The sequence below is a fragment of the Mizuhopecten yessoensis genome, unplaced genomic scaffold, assembly GCF_002113885.1.
Source record: "Mizuhopecten yessoensis strain PY_sf001 unplaced genomic scaffold, ASM211388v2 scaffold4541, whole genome shotgun sequence".
Lineage (NCBI taxonomy): Eukaryota > Metazoa > Mollusca > Bivalvia > Pectinida > Pectinidae > Mizuhopecten > Mizuhopecten yessoensis.
The window spans coordinates 67,935-83,201 of record NW_018405598.1 but is presented as its reverse complement, the minus strand read 5'-3'; the positions used below and the strand labels follow the sequence as shown (position 1 = coordinate 83,201).

General features: G+C 36.5%; 1 protein-coding gene across 2 annotated transcripts in view; it reads right to left on the bottom strand.

Annotated features, from left to right (window-relative positions):
• The window catches only part of LOC110449268 (alpha-2-macroglobulin-like), a 54,873-nt gene extending 44,884 nt beyond the window's left edge, over nucleotides 1-9,989 (bottom strand). For both annotated transcript variants that reach the window (XM_021496022.1, XM_021496023.1), the window contains exons 1-11: nucleotides 9,778-9,989; nucleotides 7,648-7,799; nucleotides 6,976-7,155; nucleotides 6,055-6,107; nucleotides 5,788-5,860; nucleotides 5,389-5,502; nucleotides 3,404-3,488; nucleotides 2,807-2,933; nucleotides 2,031-2,145; nucleotides 1,513-1,628; nucleotides 309-482 (exon numbers count right to left, since the gene is read on the bottom strand). In XM_021496022.1, coding sequence (XP_021351697.1) covers nucleotides 309-482; nucleotides 1,513-1,628; nucleotides 2,031-2,145; nucleotides 2,807-2,933; nucleotides 3,404-3,488; nucleotides 5,389-5,502; nucleotides 5,788-5,860; nucleotides 6,055-6,107; nucleotides 6,976-7,155; nucleotides 7,648-7,799; nucleotides 9,778-9,833 — 1,245 coding nt within the window. In that variant the 5' untranslated portion in view covers nucleotides 9,834-9,989. The remainder of the gene's footprint in view (nucleotides 1-308; nucleotides 483-1,512; nucleotides 1,629-2,030; nucleotides 2,146-2,806; nucleotides 2,934-3,403; nucleotides 3,489-5,388; nucleotides 5,503-5,787; nucleotides 5,861-6,054; nucleotides 6,108-6,975; nucleotides 7,156-7,647; nucleotides 7,800-9,777) is intronic.
• Nucleotides 9,990-15,267: the final 5,278 nt, after the last annotated feature.

Below are 15,267 nucleotides of genomic sequence, written 5' to 3'. Positions count from 1 at the left end.
CCCCCGTAATTATGTAATATAGACATCGTGAATTAAGCATGTCATGGTAATATAGCGGACATCCCACAAATCCAATGTTGTTCCAGAATTATCTTCTGTCTCCCTCCTAAAATCCCATCAAACATTTATTTATCATTATCTTTAGCTTGAAGTTCGAGCTTATTCGGCTTGTAGCACAGTCATAACATGATACTTGCATGCAGCATGCTGATTTTTTTTATAGATTAACTGAACAAAATGAAATTGACTACAAATGATTGCATAAAAAGTATGTATGAAAAGAAGATCGATGCAAAATAATGACAAACCTGAACACTGATGCTGGTTACATTGTGTGGTATATCAGTCACAGCAAACATAATGACACCATTTTCATCGGTGGTAAAATTATTATGCTGGAAAAAGTCCCATTCCCAGTTCCTTGCAGTTATTTCAATCAATTCCCCAGCTGCCGGAGAACCATCAGGCTTTTTGGCCGTCACCTGAAGTACAAATTAGATATCATTGAACTGAGCACTTGAAAACGATGTAATTTAAAAACATGTATGAAACCAGATTTTCAGCTAGTAGGTCCATTGCATGTCAGTACATTTCTAAACTTGTAAACTGATCTGTTCACATGTTCCCAATAATACTGGAATTACTGGTAAACAAAATGATTAAATATAACCTTTTGCAAACATTAAAAAACATCTTTCTTTCACTGATAAGGACCATCAACAAGTTTCTGTGTCTAGAATCAGACTGTTTCTTATTTTACAACAAACCATTTAGTTGGTGACCAAAGAACAGCCCAGTAAGTATATATGGTTGATCATCATTTGTAACCAATACAAAGCTGACACCACAACAAACCATAGCAAATATTTTTTGACGAAGGGACAAAATTAAAATAAAGTTACCCGATAGTAACACAAACAGATTTTATTCTCGAATGTATACAGAGCTACAAACCTTTGGGTAACAAACATACAGCATTCCCTACAGAATTATCTAGTTTTGAGCCTTCTTTCACCAAGTAAGAATCCATTTTTGGGATCCACAACGAATGCTTTACTGTTTCCATGTGTTTATTAGTTTTCAAATGCTTTGTCACATTATTTTCTTCACCTTATGAAATCACAACAGCGTCAATTATTGTGCTTATGTTACAGATTTAACAATGTTGTGGTACTTTTCAGCAGATTTTCCACCCTTTGTATTTCTAGAAACGAGGCGTTCTCAATAAATTCAAAGCTTTGCTCTAGCCTATTTCGACCTTGAAGAAAACATTCAAGTGATTCTTATTCATGATTATAACACTGAAAACAGACATGGTAGCCAGATTATGGTGCAACTAACAAAAGAACTCTTTTTTTTAATCTTTAAATCGTAATTTTGCTTGGAAAATTGTACAGGCAATATTCAGACCTTAAAATCATAACAATTACACCTCGAAAGAGTTGGCAGCTCTGCAAAAACGTCAGTGATATATATATTTCATGGTTGATGGAAGCCAGTTTTGATAAATACCTTTGCTCTGTATGGAAAAGCAGGTTTAAAGTATCCCTTAGTCTCATCAGTAATTTCTATAGTGTAAGCTGTCTGCGTCATTTCCGGTCCGCTTGACTCGCCAAATAAGGTGATACCTAGAGAGAGAGATAGTTATACTCTAATACTGTTGGCACACTTATATACGTATAACCTAGTAGACTGATGTCATAGGTCCCTTCAATTTGTTAAAAAAATCTTACCTATAAAAAACTTATTTCTCAAGTTCCTTTAGATTTGTTAAACAATATTACAAAATGTTCTTATGGCAAAATAATTTCACAGGTCACTTCAGGTCAAATATACCTGTTTTACTGAACATCAAAAGTGGATGGTGAGATGCATAAAAGTATAACAACATCAAAACTTATTTGTTTATGGTTAATTACAGCTACATGAGAATCGAAGCAACAAGAACATGACCAGCACACTAAAATAATGATTTTTACCCTCAAAAATAACATATTTACATTATTTCTCACTATGAGAGAGAATCTTACCTGTGCCTATTTCTGTGATGTTGGCTTTCACTGACAGCCTACCCCACAAACTGTAGCGGTTTGATGACATTGCTAGGTCTGAGGAGTTTACAGAGAACTCGTAACAGCCATCGATCTGGTAAAAAACATAAAATATTGTTATGAGATTTAAATCCAATAAGTGAAAGAGGTTTCATAACTTTTACTATCATGTTGTCAACATTAGAATCAGCACGTTTAACACATGCTTTAGACGAAAGGTCATCTCAAGTATATACACAATTTACTTTCATTTTGTAATTACCGGATGAAAAATCTGGGCTAGGTCTATTCCTAAAGTTACTTGCTAAAAGCTTGTTACACTATGATATGTATATATATATAATTATTATCTTAATACTATGGTAACATTTGAGAGTCACTGATTCTGTCTTTAAAAACATGGTCTATATATATGGCTAAGATATTAGTATGTCAACAAAAACAATGTTATATGGCTAAGTTAATAATGTCAACAAAACTTTAACTAATGGCCAAGTTACGACACTAGTTTGACAAACAAACAAAATTTCACAATTTCTATAGAAAAGAAGAATATATTATAATTTATGACATTGTAACGTACAGCAGAATAAATCCTCTGGTGACATCGGGTAACATCATCTCTTTGTGACTTCAACATCAAGCAAACCTTTACTATATTTATTTTTTCTGGTACACATTTATCACATCATGCTTTTTTATGCTCGGAAAATATCACCAAAATAGAACAATGGAATATAAGCTCGAAGCATTACCTCAACCAGACTTTTGTGACATGGGCGGACGTCTGTATCTCCTCTTCCTCCACCATAGTAGTAGTATTCATTCACATAGCAAATCTCCAGCCCCATCATTCCTCGCACAGGCTTTCCATAGGTGTACCTTCAACCAATCATTTATCATTACTCAGTTAACATTTAATGAATATCATGAGTATATACTTTTATAAAAAAAATAAAAAGATGAGAACTTTTCCTTAAATCCTCATTGGTTAGATCATCGTCTTGTGGAAGTTGGTGATTTGTGATATTGACTAGGTGTTTTAGAAACGGCAGATTAATATTGTCTTGATGAGGTCTCTTCCATTATAACACTTCAATATTACTGCTCTCTGTCAAATACAGAAGTTTTCTCCTGACAATTTTCTTACGTTCTATTCAGTTAAATGATAAAAATATCAATTTTTAAATCTTACATAACAATAAAGGACTTTTATTTCAGGTGAATATTTGGATAAACGGACCTTTGTCTCGGTCAATATCACTTTCCAAGGTTCAAATAACCACATATTCACCTCAACAAAAGTCCATCATGAATCGATGTCAGAGTCCACTAATGTATATATTACTTACTTGGCACACACTGTTCCCTCAATCAAAGGAGTATCGGGTAACAGGTACTTTGGGGGAGTGACTGTCACCTCAAACTTAGGTAGTACTGCAAGGCAAACGGTTCCATAAACATAAAGATGTATGTCAGCCCTATTTAGATCTGTTCATAAAATATGTAAACAACTTGCCAAATTTTGCCCAGTGTTTGCCACTGTATCCTTCCTGTATTGAAATGTTACCATGTATTGTAATTGTAACCAGGTATGTTTTGTGACTATGCTACTTTATCCTTCCTGTATTGAAATGATACCATGTATTGTAATTGTAAACCGGTATGTTTTGTGACTATGCCGATGTACCCTTCCTGTATTGAAATGTTACCATGTATTGTAATTCTAAACAGGTATCTTTTGTGACTATGCCGATGTCCCCTCCCTGTATTGAAATGTTACCATGTATTGTAATTCTAAACAGGTATCTTTTGTGACTATGCCGATGTCCCCTCCCTGTATTGAAATGTTACCATGTATTGTAATTCTAAACAGGTATCTTTTGTGACTATGCCGATGTCCCCTCCCTGTATTGAAATGTTACCATGTATTGTAATTCTAAACAGGTATCTTTTGTGACTATGCCGATGTCCCCTCCCTGTATTGAAATGTTACCATGTATTGTAATTCTAAACAGGTATCTTTTGTGACTATGCCGATGTCCCCTCCCTGTATTGAAATGTTACCATGTATTGTAATTGTAAACAGGTATGTTTTGTGACTATGCCGATGTATCCTTCCTGTTTCAATATACATATTACCTCACACAGTATTTGAATATTTATCTAAATAATGACAAACACCAACTAAAAACCTAACCCTGTCACCACTGGCTGTATCATATCTTAATGATAACTGACACCCAACAAAAAACCTAGGTCATGTACCACTCAAATATAATTTTATCAATATGAATAGAACCCGAAATTCTCAATACAGAGTTCCAAAGTTAATGGTAAAACTCATTCACATACATGTACCACATGATGAACCTAAGACTAGTGTATTTCTAAACATTTTCTTCAGGTTGCTAAGCATGGATTATGAGAAGCTCTTCTTACGCAACCAAAGTTTTAGACAGAAAGAGCAATCTGTTCAAACGGCAGATAAAGGAGGCCATCTGGATACACTGTAGTGGGCCAGTTATAAATCGAGACGAGGGGGCTCAAAGACTATCACACATCTATGACCAAGTGTTAACAAAGTGTAGCTGAATTGAGTCATTTCGGTACATACAATGTATATAACAACTATTAATTTTGTACATACGTTTCCAGGGTAGCCGAAATCAACATCAGTTTTATGGACAACACGTACACAATTTACACCTTTGTGTGCATACGCTTCATTGGACATTTGTCTGATGAAGGTGACAGTGTACATATCGTACTAGTCATCGAAACGTCACATAGAAAATTGTATAGGTTGTGTAAAAAGAACTTCTCATAATCTAAGACTAGTGTATTCATAGTGATAGCATTGGTTAAACTCATTATGGCCTGATGTGTCATTAGCATGAATACCGTAATCACTACAATTAACACCCAGGGTGCTTATAAAATCAGCTTTAATGGGCACACTTATTAGGTATACAATTTGAATAATGATAGAAAAAGTTGTACAACCTTCAACCATTACTACATTATACCAGAAGGACATTACACAATGTATATATATTCCAGTGTAGCTGTAAGTTTGGATACCAAATGTTTCAGGAAGTTCAGCCATGATCACCAGACTTTATTTCTGCTTTAAAGAGCAACTAATGTAAATTATTGACTTGGTCTGGTCAGGTCTGGGAGAATTGAGGAAGAGGTTTAGATACTTTCAATTCTTCCCCAAAAAGGACAAAGGGTACTAATTACAGCAAATACAGTATAAAGACTTCAAAAAATATGTACTCCCACTTAGCACATCCATAGGACCATTGTTCTATTCTTTATTAATTCAACTTACCGTATTCCTTGACAATAAATGTCTGTTTGTTGTTTTTCCCATCCACTTCTACAGAGATCGTCCATTTTCCCATTGTGGGTTCCTGGGAGAGTGCCATTTCAAGACTTGCGATCCCTATAAATCATAAATCAATTTGTTATTTCTATTTTCAACTTTTTATATTGAACACAACAATGACTTTATACAATGAATTGTAATATGCGATTATAAATGGAATACTTTTTTGGCCTTTGGAAATATCACCTTCCTCAGGTCAACAAACACACAGGTTATTAATTTAAAAAGAGTCAAGAATTGTACTAAGTCAAAGTCGTTATTCATAGAAAGTGTTTGTTATTTTATATCAGAACTCTTTAGGAATGGAGATATCTTACTACATTGTAGTTAAGATATTTTTACCTTTTGACATATCAAGATCTCTCCACTGGCGTACTCGGATACCCGATGGATTCTCTATGCTGACCATAGAAATCTGAAACAGTAATCAGGGTCATGATGCATGGTAGGAAAAGTTAGTATCTGGAAAGAGTTGAGCCTCACACAATCCCCTTCAGTGTGATTTACTTAATGTTCTCATGTGTGTGGTATAAATATACAGGTGTACTTTACAAATAAATGTAATTAACACAACAAACCAACTAAAGTTACCGAACTACATTTACTTACCACTCCAGTTTTTGGTTTCATCATTGCGTCAATCGTCATGATTCTGAATTTGACTGTAACAAATGAGTGGACCACAAGATTTAAAATAAGGTATTTATGTTTTTGACTTGTACACATATTAAGTTTTCATTAATATGGCATATGGAGATCATATTCATCGGAATAACACTGCTTTTCCATGAAAAAATCTGTATAACCCTTTCACCACTGTAGACCATAATGGACTCATCCATATCAATGCATGGAAGATTTTACTAAAGTTGCATAGGGGTTAAAGGGTTAACAAAGCCATACAACTTACCGGTGTATATATACATACAACATAAGTGTAACTGAGATCATTATTTTTTCAATGTCTCCTCTAGGGGTCGAACCCGGGACCTCTGGTTTATTAGTTTTTTGCTCTACTGAATGAGCTAAGAATAATTCGCTAAGAGTCGGTAGAAGCAGCTAATATTTTACCAGGGTGACACAAGTACAACTGAAGGGTGTTGATGGAGCAGGACACTCGCCCGTCTGAGCTATAGGTGGTGAGACTTACCTGTCTGGCTTCACCTGTACACAGGTGGGGGTGGGGGCAGAGCAGGGTGGATAAGGTGTCACCTGTCTGGCTTCACCTGTACAAGGATGGAGTGGAGACAGAGTGGGGTGGATAAGGTGTAACTCACCTGTCTGGCTTCACCTGTACAAGGGGGGAGTAGGGGCAGAGTGGGATGGATAAGGTGTCACCTGTCTGGCTTCACCTGTACAAGGGTGGGGGAGGGGCAGAGTAGGGTGGATAAGGTGTAACTCACCTGTCTGGCTTCACCTGTACAAGGGTGGAGTAGGGGCAGAGTGGGATGGATAAGGTGTCACCTGTCTGGCTTCACCTGTACAAGGGTTGGGGTAGGGACAGAGTAGGTAGGATAATGTGTAACTCACCTGTCTGCCCTGGCTTATACATTGGCTTGTCACACTGTATCAGGGTTATATGACTGCTTTTCTGGATTGTGACCTCAGTTTTGTGGTTGAACACCTCCCCATTACCATAACTCCCAGACAAAGTGGCTGAATAGTCCCCACTAGAAGTAGGCACATCAAAATTCCAGCATTGACTACTACCTGTGGAATCAAAACCAAACTCATTGGAATCAGACTTGTCACGCATGATAATGATATAAAGAATCAAGGGAGTTGGAAAGATAAGAAAAAGATGTAATCTGAAGAAACTCTTTTAAAGAAAATAGTGAATGAGGCTTCCCATCAAATGTCATATCCTATGTACAGTGTATATATTTAAGTCTCTGACAATTTATTCTGACCATCTTATTTTCAAGTGTAAGTTTTTGATATCAGATGCAATCAATGCAAACTGTTTCCTGTTAAAAACATTTTTTCTATGGCATATATTATTCTGGATTCTCTTGGCAAAAGACATTGTCACCATACAAGGATATCTGACCTAAAAGCATTCTTAACATTACCGCCCGGTATATACGCACATTTACCCTGAATGAGAGAAATTTGAAGAAAAAACATCAATATATTTGAATTTGATAATGCAATTAAGGATCAAAATCCACATATACTTGTCATTGATACAAAAAAACCTACCAGATTCAAATATGTATCTAGTGGTGCTATTGGAGTCGGTGTGTACAAGGTCAAGGTTGTACTCCAGGCGATCCCCCTCTTCAAACCTGGTGATGCACAGCTTCTCCTTAGTGCCCTGCCACAGCTGGCGGGGCATGGTGAACAGGTACCCTCTGTAAGCATTAATTATAAGTTGTTAATATACTGTATTTATCCTGCAATAAGCCAAAGGGCTGACACATAATCACAGATTCAAAGTAGGGGGTGGGTTTATTACTGAACAAAAAATAGCACCTTCTTATTACTGCAGTAGATATTGGCGGGCTTATAACCAGGCATGGGCTTATTGCTGGATAAATATGGCACATGTACAACAGAACTAACATTTCTTCATTTCCACAAATATACATGTACACAATATGTAGATTTCACCAGGGTTAATGCTACCTTGAACTTTAGCCGTGGTTACAATAGAACTTCATCGATCCCTTCTGTGTTGGGATTGATTTTTTCCAAGTTGAATAAAACAAAACTTTTGCAGATTATAAAACTTAAATTGTGTTTATTTCTTGATTGAAACCTAACATTTGTTGTCAAAGATGACAATACATATGCATGTGACCCATTTGCTTAGTTCGAAGTTGTTAGTAAATTTGACCAAAATATTTACTATTCAAAATATAAGCATTCAATTTGTTGCTAAGCTAAATTTTCAAAAAGGAGACAGTTTTTTATAAGGAATGTAAGTGATCATGACATTCTCTTTCGTATAAAACTCTTCCAGATTTTGAATGTGAATTCCTAAATTATTTCTACTTTTTCATAAACCTACAATTCTGAAATTACAGTAACAAACATTATAGTCTCTTTATAGGGATTGTGAAACATCAAAGCCACCTGGCAAGTTATTGTGAAAAACTGTTCCAAGGAACACAGATAAAATAGGTCTTACTACGTACATTCCTCCATTTTGTGTTTAAACCTGTCACATTTCTGTTAACAAGTGGTGATTGTTGTGTCAGACCGTGTCACATTGTACATAAATATAAAGGTTTAAGAGGCCCTTGACATATGGGAGATTCTCTGATGAAGAGGCCTAGACTGTACCTCATCCTGTCCTGTCAAGTACCTGTAATTCAGACAATACAGCTTGTGGCCACAATAATCTCTGCCTCAATGATCTTTGTTTGGGTGCAAGCCTCCATGTATGTCAACGTAAAATTACTAATTTGGTTAAAAGACAATTTTCAATGGTCAAGAGAGCAATCTTTTATTGATTTAGAAACTTGAATCCTCCTAGAAATTTGATTTTGAGTTAAGTATGTATATACCACCTTACCCATATTTAAGAGTTATGTCCCTTATAAAACCTTACTCACTTTGTATTGCAATACATGTGTTCATGTACACGTTTCAATCAATGAAATTACTTATGAAAGTTCAAATAATTATTCTGTTGATAAGGAAGAAAAATTAAAATATTCAGAAGACACCCGTTTAAAAAAGGTTTTAAGGGAGGTAGCTCTTACACAACTCCAAATACAAGACATTAATGTGTAAGTTAGCATCTTCTTACATCATCTTATAAAAAAGAAAAGAAAGGATAACAATTTAGATAGTGCTTTAATCAAGCATTTTTGGGGAAAAGATAATTTAAAAAGATTATTCTTCCACAAATTATCACTATAATAAGTTAACTTAAACAACACTGATACTTCCATAACCTAATATTATGTATTTTTGCCTGAACAGATGCTATCTTTTTTAGCTAATTATTAAAGGAACAATCACACAAAGTTCCAAGAAACGGTCTACTATCCATTGTCGATATGTAGTCTAACCTACAGTAGGCCTGTTTATGCAAAATTTTAAAAAAGATTGCTCTCAATAAGCACACTAACAATAACCGTGCAAAGGAGTAATTTAACAACAGCTCACGTGAGTAACATAGAAATGAAATTAATAACGATGAAAAATTCATAAGAACGTGGATCCTTTACCGTTATTATAGGTAACTATCGGATCTCTTGTTGCAGACTAACACTAGCAGACTAGTACCGCTGAGTAAATTATTTGATTTTAATTGATATTAATTACTTACGGTATAAACTCAGATGTACAGTGTGACATGAAATGTAGTTTTCTACTTACGCCTGTGAGGCCAGGGCGCCGGTTACTGACATCAGCAATAACACAATCTCCTTCATGCTGATATTTTCTTCTTGTGCTCAACTTCTCAGCTGTGAGCAACTTTTTTCACAACTGACTCTAATCGGTCAACTTACTACCAATGTCACTAAACTACAAAAAAAAGTCCTTCACAATTCGACTAAATTCTTATGATATCTTCCCATCTAGATACCAATCGCTCTATCCTCTGGAAGTCTATTGAAGAATGCTGTAGATCTCTGTTAAATAAAAGATTTAAGCCCTGATTTTTCTTTTCCCGATGCCGCGCGGATTAATTTTGGGAGTACGGCTTCAGCAACGGAGTGCCCGCTCAACCTTTGACCTGCCGGGCTCGTAAACATAAACAACTGACGAGGAAGCCACGTGCGTAAGCTCACTAATTTGTTTACCATATTTTACGCGTTGGGGTTTCCAAATAAACGTCTTCTCAGAACTTGGGTAGTCATTGGCATTGTTGATTAATTATATATAATTGATACGAGAATATGGTATCGTAATTCCAGATTGGTTTCACAGTACAGTGACTTTAAAATATAAATCCTCGGTAACATAAATACAAAAAATAAAATTGCACACTTTAAATAATTATAAACTTTCTTTACCTAAATATGTAGTTATTTACATTCTATTTGTCACTTTGAAATGTGAGTAAATTATTTTTTTTATTGATTTACTGGTTAACTTTAAAAACTAAATCCCTCGTAAAAGTCTAGTCACCACTATTTAGCTTAGTCCTTGCGACTGAAAAAATTCGTGTCAGTATATATTTGACTTGAACAGATAAGTTTGAATTATCATAAGACCAGGAAAATGTAAAATATGGAGGACATAACATATGTAAGACTTCGTTAAGGATGATTCCCGCTGATTATTATCACATTCTTCTTATTTTGGTATTGGTATTGAATTAAAACTGTTTTTGTACAAAAGATTAAACGGTTTTTGTAGCGAAGTAGAATGACTACATACACACTACGTATGGTAGGTACATATATGAAGCAGCCGTATGATGTTGTGATACGCTTCAAAATCTGGTATTAGTGGGGTGTAAGGTGTACCCGGGCCATGTGATTTCCATGCGTGGTGCGCTAACATAATGTTAGCCAAACAACTTATTACCTGTGACTTCACACTCGGTTCAATAACTACGTGTAGTCGTATGGACCTCATACAAGCGCGACAAAGTAGTGTTATTTCAATGTCACAGCGATGCGACGGGCTCATATCTATATAATACCAAAACTGTTACATGTTATTATTACTTTTAAGTAAATAAATCTGATTAATTTTATCACACTGGTGGTATTTTTTGCAGAAAACCAATTACTCTGATCAACGGGAATCGCCACCAGACGACTGTAAAGCTGTATCAAAGGTCAAACTTTCATGGTTTAATCTAACTGTCTTGTCTTACTGCGTGAAGCTGACAAAATAATGTTCAATGTACGTAAAAAGAGAAAATCAAATAAAAGTGGAATTGTACCTGCGCATGGAGCAAAGACGTAAGGCAGTGTTGCGCGAGTAACCAATTCAATGATCATAATACTGTGCTGTAGATTTTAATATGCTTGATAAATGCAATTTTTTCTGTAACGATGAGAAAATTATCACGGCCTACATCTATCTGTATCATAAGATTCGAGGATTTAAACCGGACATCCTAAACGGGTGCTGAAACGAAGTCGCGGGCTGTACGTGTCACCGTGACCCGGTGATGTCTTTTTAACCTCCACCTAAAACCTGGGACGATGTCTGGAGCGTGCTCAAGTATGTACGTATAACAGATGACTCATTTCTTTGTGAAACAAGACATCCAGGCCCGACTCCCGGGACATGGACATTTAGAGACACCTTCATCTGACTCCTCTTTCACAAGGATAATTTTATTCCATAAAGCCGAATTGCAATTCTTCCCATTTATAGGAAAACGACATAGATAAGTTTTTTCCAAAATATCTTTTGCAAAACCACATTAAATATAAATTAGAAACACTAAAAGCAACTTGCGTTCATACCTACGTGATCATTGAAAAAGGTCGTTCAATACGTAAAGCAGTTTATGCTAACATAGAATGTACGGGGGAGGGGGTGTATTCACCAGAATGATAGCATCTCTAGGCTGTAGTGTTCCTTTCTCCTGGTAGTGTCGATATAGAAACATGCAGCAGAAATGAAAATATTGCATTGATAAAAACATTACTTTCTATATTTTCTTCGTAGCAATTCTTTTCTCTTTGGGAACGGTAAAAAGGTAAGAAAATAGATAAAAAACACTTGATGAAGGAATAAGTTTATCAAACGAAACCCTCGATTTTAATAAACAAAAGATGAAAATAAACCATTGTTTGCGAATCACGTTAACAGCACGATCTAACTTGCAACAGTACCGTGTTACTGAAAAATAACACCTCCAGTAACCTATCGGCGCCATCTATCGTGTACTACAGCAAACATGTAGGTACAGTATGTAGCTATTATCGTGTTACCCAAGGTACGGCAGTAATGACGTCAGATGGGATTTTACACGCAGTTCTCGGGAATTCCCAATGTTTGGTACTACTGACCTTGACCTTGACCCCGATCATCTGGCACGCTGGAAATCCCCACCTTCCCCTGACTCCCCCATAATTTCTCACACCTTATCTCTACCATAAAACTACACACTTTCTAGTGGACTTTCATCAGTTAACCTATTGGAACTATTTTTCTTCAGAATTCAGTTGCATTCAGTCCCGTATGTTTTAGAACAGTCCAAAATGATTGACTGACTTCTTTTTTGATCGGACGGTGATATCTCCGCCACATCGTCAGCCATATGTGATTTTCCATGTTTTCGGACGAGTTTTGAGACTGTGATATATATATATAATATGACAGGCGTTACAAGCAGTTCTGCTGTCAGTTATAAGGATCTCATTGGCTAAAAGTCTTCTGATTTTATCAGTCAAGCTTGGTCATCAGTCATATTTCAATGATAATTAAATGGTTTTTAGGTGCCCCGTATTAACGTAGTTAACATTGAAAACTGAACTGTTTAGATTCGTTTAAATCTTATATATTGTAAAGGTACAGCCCTGTACATATCAATTAGTTAATAGCTCGTACTAATACTACTTGTACTACGGCAATTTCTAGTTCGCGCGTACGCTTCCTTGCCCAAATTAAAATAATCAGTATTTTGGCAGTAGACCAATTCAAAACGAAGCATCAGATTCCATGAAGCTGACAATACATATGTATCATTGTTGTTAAGGCTCAACAAGCTATCTGAATGATGTCATGGAAACCGTAAATATATGTTATATTTAAAGATTCCAAATAGACACCAGTATTTGGGTATGTAATTTTTATATATTGAACCTGAAATTCAGTACTCCAGTAACAGTTTGCTCAACCAAATACGAAGATATAAAGCTGACGATACTTGTATGTTTCCGAATGAAACTAACAATGCATGACATGTGTCCGAATAAAGCTATAGCGATACATGTACATGTGTCCGAATGAAGCTGACGATGTGTCCGAATGAAGCTGACAATACATGTGCATGTGTCCGAATGAATGAAGCTAACAATACATGTACTTACGTTCTGATGAAGCTGACACTACATAAACAGGTTGCCTCATGAAGCTGACGACGTGACCGAATGAAGCTGACAATACATGTACATGTGTCCGAATGAATGAAGCTAACAATGCATGTACTTCCTGATGAAGCTGACAATACATATACAGGTTGCCTAATGGAGCTGACCGTTCTCATGAAGCTGACAGTAACCGCATTCAGATACGGGTACATGCGGACTCGGATTTATATCATAAAGGTAGGGTTCGTTGAACGTATTTTTGTTTGCCCTTTGAGCAAGTGTTAAAGAATCTAAATAAGGCCATGACCCAATGATAACGAATATCAGGACTAGACTACGGTATGTAAATTGTACTACCACTTGTAAACTATGCGAGTATTTTAAGTTTCGTTTGCTTTATTTACAGTACAAAATGTCACACACAGTTACAAACACTTGACCTCCTGGATATATAGTCAGTTTGTACTATGTACTCTGCTTCGTTGTGTTTCGTCTTTCAAAGCAGCCGTTAACGAGCACGACGTCATATTCCCGCCACAACGTTCAAACGTGTTTTCACGACAGGAAGCGTTGCAAGTAATAAGGAAGAACATTGATTTGTACAAATCGAAATTCGCAAAAGCGCAGAGTGAAGTGAGTATAACAAACAAAACTGATACAAAGTCAGGAAGTCGAGTAGGTTTGTCCCCACACAACTGATACAAAAACAGGAAGTCAAGTAGGTTTGTCCCCACACAACTGATACACATACAGGAAGTCAAGTAGGTTTGTCCCCACACAACTGATACAAAGACAAGAAGTTAAGTGGGTTTGTCCCCACACAACTGATAAAAATACCGAAAGTCAAATAGGTTTGTCCCTACAGAACTGATACAAGGACAGGAAGTTAAGTAGGTTTGTCCCCACACAACTGGTACGAAGACAGGAAGTTAAGTAGGTTTGTCCCCACACAACTTATACAAAGTCAAGAAGTTAAGTGGGTTTGTCCCCACACAACTGATCAAAATACCGAAAGTCAAATAGGTTTGTCCCTACAGAACTGATACAAGGACAGGAAGTTAAGTAGGTTTGTCCCCACACAACTTATACAAAGTCAAGAAGTTAAGTGGGTTTGTCCCCACACAACTGATCAAAATACCGAAAGTCAAATAGGTTTGTCCCTACAGAACTGATACAAGGACAGGAAGTTAAGTAGGTTTGTCCCCACCCAACTGATACAAATACAGGAAGTGAAGTAGGTTTGTCCCCACACAACTGATACAAGGACAGGAAGTCAAGTAGGTTTGTCCCCACACAACTGATACACATACAGGAAGTTAAGTAGGTTTGTCCCCACACAACTTATACAAAGTCAAGAAGTTAAGTGGGTTTGTCCCCACACAACTGATAAAAATACCGAAAGTCAAATAGGTTTGTCCCTACAGAACTGATACAAGGACAGGAAGTTAAGTAGGTTTGTCCCCACACAACTTATACAAAGTCAAGAAGTTAAGTGGGTTTGTCCCCACACAACTGATCAAAATACCGAAAGTCAAATAGGTTTGTCCCTACAGAACTGATACAAGGACAGGAAGTTAAGTAGGTTTGTCCCCACCCAACTGATACAAATACAGGAAGTGAAGTAGGTTTGTCCCCACACAACTGATACAAGGACAGGAAGTTAAGTAGGTTTGTCCCCACACAACTTATACAAAGTCAAGAAGTTAAGTGGGTTTGTCCCCACACAACTGATACAACTACCGGACGTCAAATCGCCTCGTCCCCACACAACTGATACAAGGACAGGAAGTCAAGTAGGTTTGTCCCCACACAACTGATACAAAGTCAAGAAGTTAAGTGGGTTTGTCCCCACACAACTGATAAA